A 21,360-nucleotide genomic window follows, 5' to 3' on the forward strand; every position below is an offset into this window, starting at 1 on the left:
GAAGGGCTTTCACTCAAGGACATTAGCTAGAAGTGTTAGGTCAGGTCGGAACTCCCCACTGCCTGCCCGGAGCTAGAACCAGAGAATTAGCAGGAAATGCTAGAGTGAAATCTCCTGGTCATTGCTTCCAGTAGAACCAGAGAATTAGCCTAGGAATATCAAAATACCTCAACAGGGAGGCTCCACTCCTCTTCCTCCTGCATCACACCTAGCTACCAGACCCTGCTGTAACCCCCATCTGCCTACGTGACATTTGCCCTACTTACTGTATGCTACTTAAACCTGCTTTTCACTAGCACGAGGACTGGGAGAAGGACTTGGACTAGGACAAGGAGAAGGACTAGCACTAGAACGTAGATGGGTTAGGACTCAGATTCATGCATCCCGCAGTCCCCCGGGCCCAGAGCGCTTGGGCCCGGGGGATGCAGCACCAGTTCAGAGGAGATAGCTGCTGCTTTAGACCCAGTATGTTTCAGATAGCCTCAGATGTACCTCAACTATTGAGCTGCCAGATTTACCATCTCTGTTTTGCAATGACTGTAAAAGTCTGATGCCATTTCTAAGAAATATATTTAGATCTTATACTTCATGTGCCGTCTCTGCCGTCATTTCTTCGCCTCGCCTACGCCTTGTCGACCTGACTAGGACCCCGTTTCTCCCGCGGGATGAGGGAGGCCCAGATCGGCCAGCCCGCGGCAGGAAAGGATTGTGGGAGGAGGTGACCAGGAGGAGGACAGTGAGTAGGATGTAAAGTGAATAAGCTAAAAAAAAAAAAGTTACCTCTAATTGAGGCCATCCCCAGAGCTAGTTCCTAAGTTTAGGGTGATGCAATTAACAGAAGTTAGGACTCAGTAAATGTCAGTTGAATTTCTGGTCCTAAATATAATTATGATTTAATAATTACATCAGCTCTAGATTGTAGGTACTGTTACTGACCTTGTCTAACAGCTGAGAGAACCATGTCATAGAGAAGCCACAAGTATAAAATGCTACAGCCAGGATTTGAGAGGGTATGCTTGTTATAATGTTAATGTTTACCTGAGGGTCATAGGAAATCACAGGTTCAATCAGATTTACTAAACCACTGGCTACATTGCCAAATTCGTATTTACCAAAAGTGGAGGAGATATACAGTCCTGCTGAGTTTACTTTCCTATGAGCTTGAGTAAGGACAGTCTTCTTACCTCTAGGTTCACCACACCGACCGTCTGAGCTAGCGGAGCAAGTAAAGACATTGAAGAGATATTCAGCGCATCTTCCTGCTCCTCGCTGTGCTCTGCTCCCACTTGGTCCATCTCCTCTTGGCTCTTTTCCACATCCAGTTCCCCTTCCTCTAGGACATCACTGAAGATGTCGTTAATGACTTTGGAGCTATTGATATCATCATCATCCACACTCATCTCAACTTCACGCACTACTTCTGAAAAAGATTTCAGTGGGGAGATGCTATAATCCAAGGTGGCAGAGGAGGCTAAGCTTTTATGCTTCCTAAAATATAGTTACGCTAAGAAAAATCACTTCTTAATAACAAGGTTGAGAGGACAATCTCCAATATATATAAAATCAAAATAAAGCTGGACTCTCCTCATATTTAAAAAATTCCAAAATATTTTCCAAGATATAAAGATTAGAGCTACAAAAAAAAAATTAACTTAACACTTTGGATTTGGGTGAAAGTTTTAAGCAGGAACACAAGATTATAACTTTCAAAAAATACGTTTTCAAGGACTAGACAGATAGCTTGGTTTGTACTATATTAGGATTCAAATTTGGTTCCTAGCACCCACAAAGGGCAGCTCACGACATGTAAATCCAGATTAAAGGGATATGATAGTCTCTTCAGGCCTCTGCAGGCACCTACAGTCATGAGAACACACCCATATACAGATAAACACACAATTTAAAAATAAATCTCTCTCAGCGGTGGTGGAGCACACCTTTGAACCCAGAATGTAAAGGAGGCAGAGGAAGGCAGATCTCTGAGTTCAAGTCTAGCCTGGTCTATAGAGAGAGTTCCAGGACAGCCAGGGCTACCGAGAAACCCTGCCTCAAATAAATAAATAAATAAATAAATAAATAATCTCAAAAACCACTTTCAAAATAAGCCTCTTCTACATTTAGAAGAAATACACAGCAGTCAGTACAGGAAAACATTTAATACCACTGGGTAATTTTGACAGAGTCAACTAAGAGTAACTGTTAACAGTACCACATCTTAATGGAAGCTATAGTATTTCTTAGCTTGAAAACAAAGGTATTCTGAAAGCATAGGACATTTAAAAACACAACATTATTCTTATATTACTGCATTATGTATCTAGAGCCAGGAGAAATAAAGACTATAACCCAACCAGTCTTCTGCTCCACCTCCGGGGCTGATGCTACTTTTAAGGGCTTTTCTTCTTCTAAAAACAATGTTATTTTCAAAGGGCTGGACTTTGTCATTTCGCTTTCAGTGGAACCTAAAAAAATGTTTGAGAAAAAACAAATTAATGTGTGCATGTACATATGCCTGTGTGTGCATACATGACAGAAATAACCTGAAATGTAACATCATCAAGTCATAAATGTTTATTACCAAACTATATCTTTATTTTAAAATACTTAAATCTAGAAATAGAGAACTACTACATCTGTTTTCTCTTAACTTCCTGTTTTCTCCCCACAAAAAAAGAAAAAGGACACCAATACTATGAGCTATTTTTTATTCAGACTGTTTCAGTCTTTCCGTCTTTCAGTCAGTTTTTCCGTCTTTTAAAATTGTCAACAAAATCACAAAGTCTAGGACCAGAGGGAACCTCGTCACATAAGAAGACCAGGTATGAAAAGACCTCGGCTACCACACTGACGGAAGACTGAGAGCGTTCCTCCAAGACTGGAGACGTAAAGCATGCGTACTCTCCCTACTGGGGTGGACATATGTTTTAAAGTCTTATCAAAGCAACTAAAAGTTGTTATAAAAGTCATCCAAATTAGAACAGAATCACAACTACTTCTGCTCACAGATGGCATCATCTAATGCTGATAATCCTGAGTGCCACCCAAAAATAGAAAAGAATTAAAGAGAGAGAGAGCGAACACAGCCCATGACCTGTAATAACTAATAAATTAGTAAATTCAGCAAAGTTAGAGGAGACAACATCAACAAAGTGTGGTGGCTCACCCCTGATATTCTAAACTTCATGAGGCTATAGCAGGATCCCAGTGAATTCAAGGATACCCTGGGTTACACAGTAACTTCTGGGTAGCATGGGGTATAGAGCATAACAGTCTGAATGAAAGAGACCAAAAATACACACATACATCTACACTAACAGGAAACATCTGAAAAGAAATTCTCATAACCAATTCCATGATAATAACACTAACAAAGGGGAGCAAAGACACCACTTAGTTGGCAGAGTGCCTGCCTAGCACTCAGGAAGCCAGAGTGCTCAAAATCAGCACTGCATGGAACTCGGACTGCTGGTGCACACCTGTAATCCCAGCGCTTGAAAGTGGAGGGAGAAGGATCAGAAGTTCAAGGGGATCCTTGACTACAACTTTGGCTAGATGAGGAAGCATCAAAAAGAAGAAAATACTAGTGAATAAACTCGACCAAAGAGTCAAACAAATTTTATCTTAAAAGCAACAAAATTCTGCTAAAGGGATGTAGTTGTTTGTATTTTAATGCTAATTATGTCCCCCCAAAACTGTTTGCATGAGAGGGGCTACACATAGCTTCTGAGAACCTGCCCCGAATTAACTCTGATTCGTAAATAAAGATGCCAGGAGCCAATATCTGGGGAGGAGAGGCAGAGGGGGGATTTAGGGCCCCCAGGCTTGGGACCCTGAGGAAGTAGGAGGACACCTCCATGCCTGAGGTGTGTGCAGCAGAGAGAAGCAGAGCTGCCATGCAAGGGGCCATGAGAACACAGCCCAGAGGCTACTCAATGGGGTCAAGAGCAGCCCAGATGGAAAACAGAAATTAGTAAGTAATGACTCAGAGCTGTGTGTAGGAGGTGGAGTCTAACAGCATGAGGGTAAGCAGTAGCCCAGCGATTGTGCTGCTTAGGGCATATTAAAATGTAGAGGTTGTGTATGTATCTTTTATTTGGTAACATAAGACATTGAGGTGAGTAGTGACCCCATGGCAGAATTGATTGGTAAATATTAATTCTACAAAGGGAAATAAGGACATAAACAGAAGGAAAGACTTAGTAAAAGGCCAGCATGCCACATAGATCCGGACACTTGATGCAATCTCTATCAAAATCTCTTTCCAGGAACAGAAAAGCACCCAAAAATTTATAAAGAATTTAAGGTCTCCTGATTAGTCAAGACATTTCTGAAAGAGTACAAAGTTAAAACGTACCATCCCTGTTAAAACTTATTACACAGTTGGGCACAGATCAGTGGTACTTTCTCTGCCATATACAAAGCATTGAAGATAGACCCTCACATATTTAAAAAATAGCAAAAAGGGCTAAATATTTAAATGTAAGATTTAACTGTAAATCATACTTAAAAAAAAAGGACAGGGGAAAGGCTTCATGTTGAATTTTTCTATAATTTCCTATATGTAAAACAAACAGAAGTAACAAAAAAAAAAAAAAAAAAAAAAAAAAAAAAAAAAGAAACATGAAACTACAAGCTTAACTTTTTTTTTAGCAAAGAATCCACTTAACAGTGAGGCCTGAAAAGCAGTCTCTGAAACCTGATAAGACATTTGTAAATCATGTGTATGATGAAAAGGCTACTATCTAGGGCACACAAACAACCTCATCCATTAAGAATCAAGGAATTTTCCCAAAGATAAAATACAAATGACCACAAAGAATATGAAAAATGTTCACTATCACGACTACAAAATACAAATAACACAATGGGATTTTTATCTTACACATATTAAGATGGCTACTACCCAAAACAAAAAGATCATAAACAAAAACCACTCAAAACCAAGAACAATGCTGGTAAGAAGCAGAAAATCTTAGGGTTTTGTGCGTTGTTGGTGAAAACATAAAATACTGCAAGTGCTACCACAATATGATGCAATGATTTGACGTCCAGGCACATCTCCAGAGACTGCAGCAGGGACACCCACTACTGTGCCAGCTGCAGGAAATGTACCCACAGAAAAGGGGTAAGCGCTGTGCCGTGCCACACACACAGACACCACGTCCAGCCTTTACAATGGCCCTCCTTTACCCAGAGCCTCACTTTCCATAGTTTCAGTTGTCTGTTGTCAACCAAAGCCAGAAAACCCACAAATAAATGCCATGGTCTACAACTCTGTTCCTGTGTGAAAATACCACAGGGTATGCAGGAAGAAACCTGAGTTCTTAGGGAGCTGAGGTGAAGTCAGAGGTTTAAGCTTCACCCACAGGCTCTTAGGCTGCATCCCTGAAGATAAAGAAAGACAACTGCATGTTTCTATTCAGGACGTATTTAAAGAAGGCAAATTCACAGCAACAAAGTGAAACAGGATGATACAGGAAAGAAGTTTTGTTTAATGAGCACAGTCTCAATTTTGCAAGATGACAAATTTCTGAAGATCAATGACAAATGAATATATGTAACACATACTGAAATGTGGACCTAAAAGCAACTAAATTGGTAAAGGGTAATTGTTTGGAGTGAAGGGTCTTTACTGAGATAGTGCCTCACTATGAAGCTCAGGCTGGTCAAGTTTATGTGATTCTTTTCATCTCATATTAAAATAAAATTTGCCAGATGTAATGGTATACACTTTTAATCTCAACACTCAGGAAGCAAAGGCAAAAGAATCTATGAGTTCAAGGCCAGGCTGGTGTTAAGAGTTCCAGGATAGCAGGGCTACATAGTGAGACCCTGTCCTGTTGGGAAAGGGGAAAGGGAGAAAAGAAAGGAAGGAAAAAAAATTGAAAGTGTTTATCAAAAACCAAGCCTGGTGACTCACACTTGGAAGACTTAGGCAAGAGGATTCAAACTTCCAGGCCAGCCTGGCAGTGGTGATCATCCCGTCCCACCCTTGAGACGCAGACGTAGGTAGATCTCGGTAAACTTGAGGCTAGCGTTATCTAGAATTGAGTTCCAGGCAGTCAGGGTTACACAGAGAAACCCTGTCTCGAAAAACAAACAAACTTCTAGGCTAGTCTGGATCACACAGTAAGATTCTATTTCCTAGAAGAGGGGACAGGGAAATGAGAGTGGAAGAAAGAGGAAGGAAGAAATAGGGGGAGAAGAGAAATGAGGGGTGGAGAGGAGCAGAGGGAAGAAGAGCAGAGCAGACGAGAGAGGAAAGGGAGGCAAAGGGAGGGAAATAGAGGGGGAAAGGGAGGAGGAAGGGAGAGAAGGGGAGGGAAGGGGAGCTCTGCTGCCTTTGCTATGATGGAGCTCTAAGCCAGAACAACGCCCCCGTCACTCTTTGGGAAGAGGACAATGCTTGACTCAAGAAGTTCTTACTGTGGGAAGAACTAAATATAGAAATAAAGACCTGGGTGAGGAGGCAAACAGCTGTGCCTGCCCACAACACAGCTGCATCTGCGTAGCATGGGAGCACCGACCTGCAGGCTCTGTACTAGAAATCTTCACTGCTGTTTCATTTCCAGCCACCTTATCTGTTACAGAAATCGACGGGGTGCTTGAGACAATTTGATGTTTCTTGAGGGGAGTGTTTTGACAGTGAACTTCCTGAAAAAAGCAAATGGAGAGGAAAATTCTATTTCTCAGAATTACAAATCTTAACTATATGTTACTAAATGAAATAAGATTTATTAAATAATATATATTAAAAACACCGAGGTCAGCGTTAATTTTCAGTGTGTAAGATTCCAAGTATATAAAATCTTTTAAAGATTAGAATGCGAGAAAGAATGAAAATTCATTTCAGAGTTCAGCTTTATACAAACCAAAGTAAAAGCCATGCAAAAATAATTTCCCCTGTCATTTTTATCAGCTCTTGCCTATACAATCTAGAGATAGCTCTGACATGAAGATGCTGTTTAATTATCATTTACTCAAAGGATAAAATTCAAAGAAAACAAGAAGGGTAAAAACAAATGCAATAATAAGAAAGAAAGTAAGAGGAAAGGATGCACTGTTTTCCATGTTTAAAGCTCCATGACTTACTATGCTGTTCTCGCCCTGGGATGGGGACACAGTCTGTGATGGCCAGGCACGGTGGCACATATCTATATTCCCAACCCTCTGAAGGCAGGTGTTAAGAAAAAAAAAAGCACTACAAGTTTGAAGCCTGCCTGGCCTATAGAGTGAGTATCAGAGCAGGCTGTGCTACCAGCAAAACCTTGTCTCAAAAACCAAGAGCACACTTTATGATTACAGAAATACCAGAAACCATCAGGTAAGTAACAGCAGCTGGTGCACACACAGGCTTAGGATGCCACCTCGTCAGTTACCCTCCCAGTCCTCCAGATTACAACATATTATTTCTCTTTTGTCAATGAGAAATCAGGCACAGAGGCACTAAGGCACTGCATACATAGTTAGTAATTGGCAGCCAGGATACAAATCTCCCATCTAGTTCCAGATTAGAATGTCTCCCAAATGAGAGGCTTCTGATTCTATATAACTCTCTGTGTATATAACTATATACATAACTATAGCTCTATAATTCTCCCTCTCTTTCTCGCTCCGTGTGTGTGTGTGTGTGTGTGTGTGTGTGTGTGTGTGTGTGTGTGTGTATGACTGTATAAAATATAGAGTAAACCCTTAAATGTTGTGGATAAGATATTTTAAAAGTGAGCGAGACATTTGGGGAAAGGAAATTACGCTACAGAAAAGAGAAAAATGGGCTTCTGTTGAGAGAAGAGACTCCATGCTGTGATATCCTGCATCTTAATTTGTTTACTCAAATGTTTGCTAAGTGATAACTTTGAGAATGGAAAACAACTACCTTCTTTCTCAAAGCTTTGGGGAAAAAGAAAAAATCCACAACAAAATCACTGCACTGTTTCCTTTGGCTGTGGTCACTCCCAAGAATAAAAACTGCATTTAAGGGCTGGTGAGATGGCTCAGCGAGCAGGAGCACTGACTGCTCTTCTGAAGGTCATAAGTTCAAATCCCAGCAACCACATGGTGGCTTGACAGCTACAGTGTACTCATTTATAATAATAAATAAAATAAATCTAAAAAAAAAAACAACTGCATTTAAAAGGCAGGGCTGTAGGAGCGCACAGTCTGCTTAGAAGCCCTAGTTTCATGCAGACAGGAAAGAGAAACATTATTGACTTACATAGTTATTGTTAAGATTTAGTGCTATTTTAAAAGTGACCACCAGAGCTCCAGCATATTGCAAACAACCAATATGTAGATACTCTTCTAATTTTTTTTTTTTTTTTTTTTGGTTTTTCTGAGACAGGGTTTCTCTGTGTAGCCCTGGCTGTCCTGGAACTCACTCTGTAGACCAGGCTGGCCTCAAACTCAGAAATCCGCCTGCCTCTGCCTCCCAAGTGCTGGGATTAAAGGTGTGCGCCACCACTGCCTGGCAGATACTCTTCTAAAGACCTACTACTCCATATTCTTCTCCCCACTAGTCTGCCCTGAACAACGTTATTTCATGGTAAACAAACACCCTCCACTTTAGCCCTAATACAAACCCAGCTCATACAGAAACCACAAAGATCAGAAACAGATTCCCACCTGAGCCACAACAGCATGAGCACAGTACGTATTCAGCATTTTACTGATCTGCTTTTAAAGCTCTTATTCCAAGACCCAGACACTAGAATTAAGTGCATTCCATGACCAAAAGATCCACTGAAACTTCTTAGTATCTACAACTCACAAGTCTCTTCTCTCAACTCCCCAAGGACTTCTCTAGTTCAAAACCTGCATCGTCAAGGTGGCAGCAAGGCTATTCAAGCAACACCTTGGCATCTCAGTTGATGAACATGTCACCTTGAAAACCTTTCACCATCACTCCAACTTAGCCTCCTCCCCTGAAACAGTTTGTGTTTCTCCATACACCCCACCCTGACTCTGCCTCCAACCTCTCCCTGCCCCCACACCCCTTGCTCAAGGATCCCACCAGTGGTTGTTCTTGCTTCTTGGTCATTTGATGCTTTTCTTCCTCGTTTCTAACCTATTTTCTTATCCTTCCATCCAAGGTGGCCTTCATAACTTTTGCAACCACTTTCCAATGACTTCAGTTTGTTCATCTCACTCAAACATTTAGACCTTGTCCTATGCAACTGTTTCAAAACAACCCTTCCTTCCTTAAGCTGCTTTCTGTCATGGTGTTTTATCACAGCAACAGAAAAGTAACTAATACAGAGCCTGACTGAATCTCTATTCTACCATCTGGACCCTTTGTTTCCAGGTTAGCCCTCTAACCCTCCATGTTCCAAGCAGAAGTGAGCACCTCCCGTTCCCAGTAGTGAACACCAGCTGTCAACAGACACGTTCTACCTCCAGAGCTATAGGGACCTGCAGTTTCCACCTTGCTTTCTCACAAAGGATTCTCCTCCCTTTCAATCAATCAATTACCAGCTTTTCCTTTATCTTAACCTCTTACTTCCTAACTCCTTTCCACCAACACTAAAATTTACCTGAATTTACATAGCAATTCAAACAGCTTTGCCTTTTCATGCCTTCTAGGCACCATCTCCTCTTCCTTCCCATTAGATAAACTTCTAGCAACTCCTGCACTAACTGGCTCTGCTCTCTTCAACCTGCCACCCCTCCTCTCCCTGCACTCCTCATCCTACACATCACAGCAGACTTCACACTTGAAACCTCAGCATGCGCAAACACCAAATAAACAAACCTCAGCCAACTTATTTCAACCCTCAGTACACAAACCCATCCCATGTTTTTCAAACACATTCCATCTCTGTAGATTCTAATGACTACAGACTTTAAACGAAAATGGCCCCATAGCACTACGAGAAGTATGGCCTACCTAGTGAAGGTATATCACTAGGGGTGGTCTCTGAGGTCTCAGAAGCTTAAGCGTAGGGCAGTAGGCTACCTGATGAACCACATGTAGAACTCTCAGCTCTTCTCCAGCACTATCCATGCCTGTCTGGATGCTGCCATGCTTCTGACCAGGATGATAATGGACTAAACCTCTATACTGTAAGCTATCCCCAATTAAATCATGGTCATGGTGTCTCCTCACAGCAATAGAAATCCTAACTAAGAAAATGACACTCATGCATTTTCCAGTCCATGTTTTAGCTACTCCTTTATGCCTTTTGTAGTAAATAAATGAGTTTCTGGGGAAGGAAACATCTGAACTCCCTGTTTGTATCATGCTCAGAAGTTTGTTCACATGCATAAGTGTTGTTGCTATCTCACAATCTTTGCAGGAACTATTTAGTACAAAATAATCTAAAGACCCCTGTCTCCAGGGACCCAGGAGAAAAACAGTTAAGAATCTAGTATGTGGTAGCCAAATGATGGTGGTCTTCAAACAGAAAACTCATCAGTAATGCCAAAATACTGCTAATAAGTCAGTTATTCAATGCATTTTCATTGATCCGAAACTGGTCAATGAAAATCATGGCTGAACTTGAGAAGAAAGGGAGAGGGAGGAGAAAGAGAGTAGGGAAGGAAAAGTGTTAAGCACATTTAAGGACTGAGGGATGCAAACAGTAGTTCACTAGGAAAGGTATTCAAAAGTTAGTTTACAAAGCTGGGCATGGTGAGTCTCACCTGTAACCGAAGAACTTGGGAGGCTGACACATGGGGATTATGTCAAATCTGTAGCCTCTGCTAGACTGAGAGATTCTGTCCTCTCAAAGTCAAAAAATTAAAATCCACTGTGACTTTACCTCAGTGACTTTTACACTTATTGCTCATATTACCTGTTTGGTTTCTAGAGGTTTGCTTCTTGACTTTTCATCCTTTTCTGCACTCCATAAATTGCCCTTGTCAAATCGACCACGTAGACATGCCAGTTCTTTTTCACGTTCCTAAATATATTAAATATAGCAGTATTTTACTCAAGAGCCAACAGCATTTAAGAATATCCAAATACTAGTAAACATTTTTTAAAAGTTAGATGTGATAGCACACAACTCTAATTGCAGCACTTGGGAGGTAGAGGCAGTAGGATCAGTTCAAGATCATCCTCAGCTACACAGCTAGTTTGAGATCAGCCTGGATTCCATGACTTATCAACAGAAAGATTAAAAAAAAAAAAAACAACCTTTTCTTGCCTTTAGTTATAAAGTACAAAGATTCACAACACAAGTAAGTAGAATATGGTGCATGATTTCATTGTCCAATTTGCAGTAGGTACAAAGAATCAATACTGTTTATCAAAGCCAGTCATGGTGATCAAACCTGTAATCCTAATACATGGAAAGCTGAGGTAGGACTGCTGAGTATTACAGGGCTAGCCTGAGCTGCTTAGTGAGTTCCCAGGTGACCTAGGCTACAGAATATGACTTATTAACTATCACATGTCCCCAAAAGAATTCTCTTTAGCTCAGTCAAAAAGACTCCTATTTTGGCTGGAGAGTTGGCTCAGTAGGTAGGTAAGAGCTACTTTGGCTGTTCTTACAGAGGGCGCAAGCTCAGTTCCAAGAATCAAATGGCACCTTGCTACCCTCAGTGACACTAGTTCAAGGAAATCTAATGCCCTCTTCTGGCCTCTGGAAGCACTGCATGTTTGTGGTGTACATATGCAAGCAAAACACACATACACTTAAAATAAAAATACATCTTTTAAAAAGAGAGAGCCTCACATTTCTTCCTTAGGCTCTATACTGAGGTCATATAATAAGTATTAAATGCAGACAGCCTTACCTGTTTGAGTTGCTGTGCTAAATGAGTAGTAGATGAACATGTGTTTTGCTTGAATAATCTTTCCTGGATGGCTTTTGTATTTGGAGTGATATTTGGGGTTTTATGAGATGCTTTATAAGTTGGACTTTCTTTACTGTGTTCTTGACAACGTTCTCCAAAGCGTTCCAGGAAAGGCTTAATTCCTCTTCCTCCTACATAAAACAGTTTTGGAATCTATTCAAAATAACTAGCAATTATCATTTCCAAGGGAAAAATTCTAAATCCATTAGTTACAAAGTACTTGGTTTCTAGGAACAGTCATTTACAAAATGAATATTAAAAGTGTTCAGCCTATTAAATATACATTTTAAATCTTTTAATTTTATTTTTATTATTTTAAATCATATGTATATATGTGTATCTGTGAGTGGGTGACTGTGACTACAGGTACCCAAGTAGGCCAGGTGTCAATTCCCCTGGAACTGGAGTTGCAGTTGTCAGCTGTGTGACATGGATGCTGAGAATAGAACTTGGATACAGACAGCTGTCCTCTGACTCCCTGGAGGCCATAGCATGCATGTGTGCACCCAAATTATTTTTTTTTCTTCTACAAATTATAAGAGAAACACCTTAGCAAAAAGAGGTCTTGATTTTATACAGTCTTAGAAGAATGCTATTTGTAAGAGTATAGAGTACTTTAGTAGTAGGGCAAATGGATATAGATTGATAGATAGACATGTATACACACACACACACACACACACACACACACACTCTCTCTCTATATCACCACCTTTACCAAAAGGTTGTATTATTTAAAATAGGGTTAATATATCAGAGGTATATATATTATTATATATTATAATTATATATATATTCTAATATATATTAGAAACATTTTCCTTTGATGGACAAAACAGTAAGGACTTGGGGCTTTGTGGGCCCTATGGTGTCTCTCATGACTCTTCAACGCTGCATTGGACACTGAAAAGAGCCACAAGAAAATACATACACAGATGGATGTGGTTATTATAATATACTTTATTTAAAGAGAGAAGGAAAAAGCAAACAGCAGAATTTAACATATGGCCACACTTGGAGGACTCCACATGTCATTTATTACCACTTCAGATCATATATCAAACTAGAACGCAATGCAAAGAAACATCTAAATTGGGTATCTCTGGGGCGCTGGTAATGACTATATCAACTAATAAAGAATAACACAAACAGTGCTTCATACCTAAGTCTTACATCTTTAGAAACCTAGGAAAAAAGAACTAGTATGTGGGGCTGAAGGAATGGCTCAGCAGTTAAGAACATTTGATGCTCTTGTAGAGGACCTGGGTTCAATACACAGCACCAACATGGTTGCTCACAACCATCCATTACTCCAGTTCCTAGGGATCTGCAGCCCTCTTTGACTTTGTTGGGCATCAGGCATACAAGTAATTAATTCAAGCCAAACACACATATTCAGACAAAACAACACACACATGGCATAAAACCAATATATATATTGGAACCAGTCTGATACCATCAAAGGGCCTTGTAATTATTTCTTTTATGGTTCGGTCTGTGTCATTGTCATCCTCACTCACTTCCAGCCTGCAAGAGTGGTAGAGATTGAACCCAGGACCTGCACGCTAGAATAATGCTCCACCACTGAGCTCCACCTCTCGTTTCTAATCCTCATTAGAGAGCATCTAGAAATTGACTGTGGCATTCTACTTGCCCTACTCCTATCTCCACTGATAATGGATGAACTATAATCTCTAGAAAGACTTGTTTTCAGGAAGTTCAACACAGGCTGGGGATAGAGCAGCTGGAAGGTTATGTGCATGAAATGTGTGACTTCCTTAGGATTAATCCCCAGCACAGCATAACTGGGTATGGTGGTGCATGCCTGTAATTCCAACAGTGGAGAACCAGAGGTAGAAAGATCTAAATTCCAAAGTCATCCTATCCGCAGAATGAGCTCAGGGGAAGCCTGGGGCTCATGAGATCCTATTCAAATATGACACACACACACACACACACACACACACAGTGAGGAGTGGGCACAGAGATGGTTCAGTGGAGCATTTGCTCTGCAAGCATGAGGACCTGAGTTTGAATCCCCAGGACCTGTGTAACCCAGGTATGGCTGCATGTACTTGTAACCCTAGTCTGGGAAAGTAGAGACATATGGCTCCCAGGCAATCACTGGCTAGCCTGGCCAAATGAGAGATCCTGTCTCAAGAGAACAAGAAGAAAGGAGGACAAATAGCCTCCTCCTGCTTTCACATGTCCATAAAGGCATACCCACCTACATGCTCAGATGTGTGCACACACATGAAGGTAAACACAGCTCACAGTACAGTCTGTCACCATATGTTTTTGATAACTTTTTTTTAGTCCTGTTTCTCAGTCAATGATATGTGCAGCACACCAGAAGATGAGTCACAAGATAATACAGCATTTTATGGAACATCAGAATACTACTCTAAGAAATACAAACCTTTATTTATATACAAAAAGCATACATATATGTAAATATAATGGAAGCGCAGTATTGTATATGCATATTAGCTTCTCTCTGCTGTTGGAGTAGGGCAGAGACAAGCAGAAGGAGCTTGATGGTCTGCTATGTTAGTCAAGGTAAAATTAGATTTACTCTAGTCAGAGTAAAGATTGGAAAGCAGTGTTCCACGTACAAAGTTGTAAGACTGGTTCTCTGCCATTCCCCTAAAATGTAGTTTCTAATTGTATGTGCTTTTATCCATCAAAAATAGAAAAAAAAGATAGGTAGGTTGATGATAGATGCCTACATAGTCCCATCCCCTAGAGACTATGGAGATCACAAGTTGAGACCAGTCTGATATACAAAAACAACAAATTGACAATAAATAAAATGTTGAAAACAAGTGTCTTGAATCTATGAATAGTTTCAAATGCCTAACCTGGTGTTGCGAGTTTGTCCTGGGGTTGCGACTGTAGACAAACTTCTCTGTCAGCTTCTTCTTTGGGCTGAAGTGGCTGGGATAGAGTTGGCTTCTCACATGGTCCCAGCGCCTCTGTTCTCAGAGGACTGGCAGTCTTGTGAAGTAGCTGGGGATTCTGTACCTCGCAGTTTTTAGTGATGACTGTAGCGGATTTCACAGGGGAAGGAGCTTTCTGAAACACGACAGCACGGAGCGGAGTAAACAGTAATTATTGTCACAGCATAGACGCATAAAACCATTAGAGTTCCATTTCCTTTGTAGTCACCATACAAAGATTTCCAAAAATATTATTTCCTTTGCTCTCTAATATATCATACTAAGTTAGATGGCTTTAAAAAAAACAACTTATAAAATGTTATTATTTAAGTTAATGGGCATTTAGTCTCATATTGATAGTTTAGTAGTTATCAGGGATAGGTGCAACTCCCAGCTTTATTAAAAGAAAAAGGTTCTCAAGTTATTGAATATAATATAGTTTACTAAACTATGTTATATCAAATTATTTTTATTTGTCTTTTTAAGTAAGTTAATATCAATTCAATAAGATATAAGTTGAGTATTCCTTACTCAAAGTACTTTGGATTTCTTGTGATATAAAGTATCACTGGGATGGGACCCAAGTTTAAACACAAATTGAATTGTTTCATATATATCTTAGATACTGCCTGAAAGCAATTTTGTATTATCTTAAGAAAATACTTTTCTATGATAAGGGTGGGGGTACAGCTCAGTGACACAGTGTTTGCCTTGTGTGCAGGAAGCCTGGGGTTCAATTCCCAGTACCACGAATAATATAATATAATATAATATAATATAATATAATATAATGAAATGCATGAAGCAAAGCTCCTTGTAGAACATTCCACTTGTAGTATCACGGTGAGCACTCAGAGGCTTCATTCAGATTTTAAAGCATTTCAGATTAGGAATGCTCAACCGCCGCTAAGAACCATGGGCTTGAAAGTTGATTATAAAAAATAACTAAGTCTCAGCCAGAAATTATGGTAAGTACATTAAGCATATTAGCTTATTTTTCTAATCACCTTGTTCTATGATTTTACATATGGAAAAACAAGCCTTTACAATGTTAAGGCACTTGTACAGTGTCACGTTTCTCACTGTTTCAGAGCTGGGACTAACTCCAAAGCCCCTGTCTACACTGACAGGTAATCCTCAGGAACACAGTGTACAAACTTTTTCTTTTTAAAAAACTACTGCATAAGGTAAAAGTTTCAAACACTTCAAGGGTTATACAGTGAAAAGTGTTACCCCAGATATTCCTGTTTGTCAGTGTGCCTTCCTTAGAGGCAACTACAAATACAGGTTTATACTATCTCTCCAGAAATAGTCAATGTCTTATATTTATAGACATCCATAAAAATGTTGTAATGAAGGGATTAATTTTAGTTATTCCCCCAAAGACAAAAAAGAAGCTCCATCATATTCTATTATTATATACTCTGGATTTTTTCAATTTATTTATTTTTATTCACTTTTTTTACTTTGGATGTTTTAAATTTAATTGATTTAAATTAATATTATTTCAGTCACAAAATGTTAATCTATCTTAGATAAATCTGTAGTTTTCACTTTTTATGAGACATACAAATATGCCACACATGCACTACATAATATATAGCTACATATAGAGACTACGTATAATCATTACCATTTATAACAGAAGTTTCAAAAGATCAAAATGGTATTAACTCACCACAGAGCTGGACACTGAGGCTTTAAGCAAAGATCCATCAGCAGCATTTGAAGATGGGTCTTTCCTGACAGAGGCATTGCCATCCCTTTGGGAACAGCATGTAGCTTCCTGCTGAACACTGCTACTATTGATGCTAGCAGATGCTCCACTTGCAGAGGAAGATTTGGATAAACAAGTGGTACCAGGCTGTTCTTGTACACTATTTTGCTTTGCAGATGAGTGGCTTACATCATCTTCCCAGGAGCAAATCGCTGCAGCAAGGTTGGCCAGTCGGCCCCTTCTCCCAACTGGGGTAGCTGAGGCATTTGAAACAGGTGGCTTGGAAGGTAAGGCAGCCTTCCTTCCTTCAGATGGCATTGGTACAAAGTGGGAACTTTCTGATACATCATCTGAAAATGTTTTCAGAAAAATCAAAAGCCATATTCAACCGCTATTCTTATAACCATCTGATCACTTCATATAGAATTTAAAAATTTTTAAACTTAAATTTTTAAATTTGCATTCAGAAAATTTAATACATTACTTAAATCTTTTCAAATTAAATGGTACTTAATCCAAATTTAAACACCCTTAACATGTACTTTTTTCTACAGGTTTTTTTTATTTGTTTGTTTATTTGAGACTCACAATGTAGCCCTGGCTCTCTTGGAATTCCCTTTGTAGATCATGCTGCATAGAGATCCACCTGCCTCTGTCTCCTAAGTGCTGGGATTAAAGGTGTGTGCTGGCTTGTAAGGTTGTCTTTTGGTTTTTGGTTTGGATAGGTTATGGATGCTATAAGATGCCATTGTAAGGCTAGGATGATAGTTCAGGAGTCAACCAATGATAGACAACATAAAGCTCTAGGATAAAAGAGGTACCCTGCACCTACACATGCAATATAGCAAGCATGTGCCACAAGTGGTTAGGGCACTAAAATGTGCTAGGGGAATTAAGAAATTGAACCCTATTTTAATTAATTTAAATAAAAGTTAAATCTCAGCTAGTGACAGCCAGTGTTTGGGCAGATCATACCCTATATACACATCAAGAGGAGACCTGCTCCTTACCCTCCTCTGCCCAAGCTTCAACTCTGGCCCGAAATTCTAAAACCTCAGCAATCTTGCTCCAAAAGAGTGTTCCTCCCTACAAACTCTTTTCAGCATGTACATATATGTGCTGAAACAAATTCATTTTGCTTAAAAATAAAAATAAGGCACTGATAAAATGGCTCAGTGGGCACAGATCAGCGCTTTTCAATTTGTGGGTCACAAAAGACTATCTGAATATTACATATTTATATTACAATTCATAACAGTAACAAAATTACAGTTATGAGGTAGCAACAGAAATAATTTTATGGTTGGGGCCACAACGTGATACACAACATATATCAGAGGGTCACAGCATTAGGAAGGCTGAGAAACACTGGTATAGATGTTTGCTGCCAAGCCTGACTATCTGAGTTCCATTCACCAGACCCACATGGTGACAGGAGACAAGTGATTCCTGCAAGTTGGCCTCTGACATCTACATGAATGCCAGAGACATGCTTGTGCACAATAATACCTTTAAAATAAATAAATAAAAATAAAAATGGGAGGACTGGAAAGATGGCTCATTAAGAGCACTGACTGATCTTCTAGAGGTTCTGAGTTCAATTCCCAGCAACCACATGGTGGCTCACAATAATCTGTAATGGGAGCTAATGTCCTCTTATGGTGTGTCTGAGGACAGAGAAGGTGAACTCACACACATAAAATAAATAAAAATTTCAAAATAAATAAAATAAAAAAGAAAGGGAGGAAGAAATCTCAAACTTTCTGCTGCCCATTACTAATGAACTTCAGTTAAAATGCATAATAATGAGGGGCTGGAGAAATGACTCAGTGCTTAAAAGTACTTATTGTGAAATCATTAAGGACTGTTTTGGACTTTTTTTTTTTTTTTTTGGTTTTTTGAGACAGGGTTTCTCTGTGTAGCCCTGGCTGTCCTGGAACTCACTCTGTAGATCAGGCTGGCCTCGAACTCAGAAATCCGCCTGCCTCTGCCTCCCAAGCGCTGGGATTAAAGGCATGCTCTAGCACCACCTGGCAAGGACTGTTTTCTTAACAAACACACACACATAAAACATACCTACTAAGTAAGTATTCTTTTAAAAATTCGGTGTACAGGCTACAGAGATGGCTCCCAGTTAAGAGTACCTGTTGCTCTCCCAGAGGACCAGGGTTCAATACCCAGCACTTACACAACAGCTTGCAACAGTCCTTAAATCCAGACCCAGGGGATCTGACACCATCTTGTGGGTTCAACAGGCGCCAGGAATGCATGTGATATGCATATGTATGCGCAGGCAAAATTAATATACACAATGCAGTCATCAACTCACTCAGACTGCCTCATCCTAGTTCTGGCTACACATTCACATTAAAGGCTTTACAACAGAGACAGAGGTACAGCTGGGCTAACTCATACTTCAGAGATGCTAATCCAAAACTTTTCCTATATACATTTCCTCTGCACCTGGATTCTTTTTAAATATAATATGGGCATTTCAGGAAGCCATTTCAAGGTTTTTACCTAAGTCAGAAGATCAGTTAGTTGCAACAAAAATAGCACTGGCCCACTAACTTGCTTGCAGCTAAGGTCCAGTCACAAATCTGTGTCCAGAACTGTAGCGTAAGAATATGCCTAACCACTCAACAGACTGGGGTGGAGAGTATTTTGTTTTGACATCTCTTCCCTACCAAACAGCAGTTAGTGTCTTTAGTGATAAGTGAACATATGAGATAGGATTTCCTGAATATAGAGCTGAAGTCAGGACTTTCTCTCTGCAAATAGGAAGTAATTCAGTTTTAAGTGAGGTTTATCCTGGTTCAAGAACCTCACCATCTTCCTAAGTAAAAATGTCTTTTCTCACTCACTATTCTTTTTGTGGTTGTTGTTGTTTTTGTGGATACACTCCTGGTACACTAATCATCTACAAGCAAAAAACACATACACAGATAAAACAAAAACACTTGTCTGTCATGCTACTCTAGGCAGGCCACAAACCTCCCGCATCAGCCACCCAGGTGCTGGGATTACGAGCATGTACCACCACACCCACTCGATGCAAATCTTACTAAAGCAATTAAGGGACTGCCTGTACACATCAGTTATACCTGCGCTGTCACTGTCCCAATGGCGCCGCTGCTCAGCAAGCTTTTGCATTCGAGTTTTAACAGAAGAGGATGCAGAAGCTTCTGATCTTGAGTTCAGCCCTCTGCCTGTGCTGAGCAGTGATTCGGAGGCAGTTACGGAATCACTAACGGCAGCTGGTACTAGGGGCTTCATCTGTCGGGGTGCAGGCCTTGGAGAACAAGGCTTTGCAGCATCAACAGGTTCTTTATTTTCTAAGTCCGGAGCTTCCACTTCAGTTTTGTCAGAACAACGTTTTTTTGATGGTGATGGTTTTGTACAAGAGTTTTCTAGATCCAAAAGAACAACAAAAGCCCACAGTGAGATCTCTGCAGTCTTCACAGCCTAAAAAACTAGAGGTGGTGTTTAACAATTAATAAGGTATCAAATCTCTCCAGTGCTTTAGCTACTTATCATAAAAATGCAAAACTCTTTCTTCCATTAACTTCAAAATATGACAGGAAAACAAACCTTTTTTTAGATGAACATGTCATGTTTCTGTTACGTCAATAAAAATAAGTTTAAATATTTTCAAGATGTATATATAAGACTATGTAACTTTAAGAGGACAGGAAAATGAACAGCACATCCACAACAACAACCGAGTCTTCTAAAGAATTTTAAGGATCTCAAAGCTGAATCAATTCATTCTAAGGAAGAAGAGTCAAGCCTAGAGAAATTAGGTTATAGAACACAGGTTTTCTGGAATTTGATTTTTGTTTGTTTTTGAAACAGCCTGTCATGGACAATAACTAAAACAAAGTCAAGGAATACCTTGCTTGAGGCTTGGGCAAGAAGTGGGCTCTGAAGAAAACTGTACTATCTCTTCTATATCAAACAAAATCAGCATCTCATAATTTAACATCAATAAAGTGAGTGAAAAATCCTAAAGGCACCATTCAAAGTAAGGTATTTTGTTACTACCCATGAGTGAGTCTCAATGGATCTTTTGAAATGACATGCTATCTGTATATGCATTACTGTTCTCTGCGTGGGCACAGATGTGTACAGGTGCACACACAAGTGAAGTTAGAGGTTGCCATGGATTCCCTCTATGTGTTCACCTTACAAACTGAAGCAGGGTCTTTCTTGGGAACCCACACCTCATCAATTCAGCTAGTCTAGATCTCTAGCTGGTCATAGCAACCCTGTCTTCCACCTTCCATGGCCTTGCCAAGCCCAGCATTTACATGGATGCTGGGAATACAAACTTCAGTCTTTACACTTGTGCATCAAGTACTTTATCCACTAATCCATGTTCCCAACTCAGGAAATTAAGATTTTATATAAGAATAAAAGGCCAGTAAGATGGTTCAATGATAACATGCTTATTACACATTCCTAGAAACCTGAGTTTGACCCCCAGAACCTACTTGAAGGTGAAAAGAGAAACCAACTCTATAGAGCTGTTCTGTGACCTCCACACATGCACCATGGCACACTTGCCCACACAACAATATACTTTTTAAACAACAAAAAAAACCTTAGGAGGTACCCATCAGAAAGATGGCTCAGGCTAAGAGCACGGGGCTCTTCCAGGACCCAGAACCCACACGGCAGCTAACAATTGTATACAACTCCAGCCCCAGGGGATTCAATGCCCTCTTCTGGCCTCCCACAGAGACTGTACACACACATGAAGGTAAAACATCCATACACATAAGATAAAAAAAAAATGTATTTCAAAAAAGGTTTAAAAAATGTTTAAGATAAGGGCGGAAGAGATAAGTGCTCAGTGGTTAAGAGCACTGACTATTCTTCCAGAGTCCAAATCCCAGCAACCACATG

At 39.9% G+C, this 21,360-nt stretch overlaps 1 protein-coding gene across 3 annotated transcripts in view; it reads right to left on the reverse strand.

The window, feature by feature from the left end:
- Anln (anillin actin binding protein) overlaps positions 1-21,360 on the reverse strand; it is a 59,713-nt gene that overhangs the window by 30,824 nt on the left and 7,529 nt on the right. For 2 of the 3 annotated variants that reach the window (XM_031343023.1, XM_031343021.1), the window contains exons 3-10: positions 19,557-19,862; positions 16,414-16,802; positions 14,658-14,871; positions 11,737-11,927; positions 10,791-10,898; positions 6,528-6,654; positions 2,352-2,462; positions 1,185-1,420 (exon numbers count right to left, since the gene is read on the reverse strand). In XM_031343023.1, coding sequence (XP_031198883.1) covers positions 1,185-1,420; positions 2,352-2,462; positions 6,528-6,654; positions 10,791-10,898; positions 11,737-11,927; positions 14,658-14,871; positions 16,414-16,802; positions 19,557-19,862 — 1,682 coding nt within the window. The remainder of the gene's footprint in view (positions 1-1,184; positions 1,421-2,351; positions 2,463-6,527; positions 6,655-10,790; positions 10,899-11,736; positions 11,928-14,657; positions 14,872-16,413; positions 16,803-19,556; positions 19,863-21,360) is intronic. The other variant, XM_031343022.1, reaches the window with a different exon arrangement.

Source organism: Mastomys coucha, unplaced genomic scaffold (assembly GCF_008632895.1).
Source record: "Mastomys coucha isolate ucsf_1 unplaced genomic scaffold, UCSF_Mcou_1 pScaffold23, whole genome shotgun sequence".
Lineage (NCBI taxonomy): Eukaryota > Metazoa > Chordata > Mammalia > Rodentia > Muridae > Mastomys > Mastomys coucha.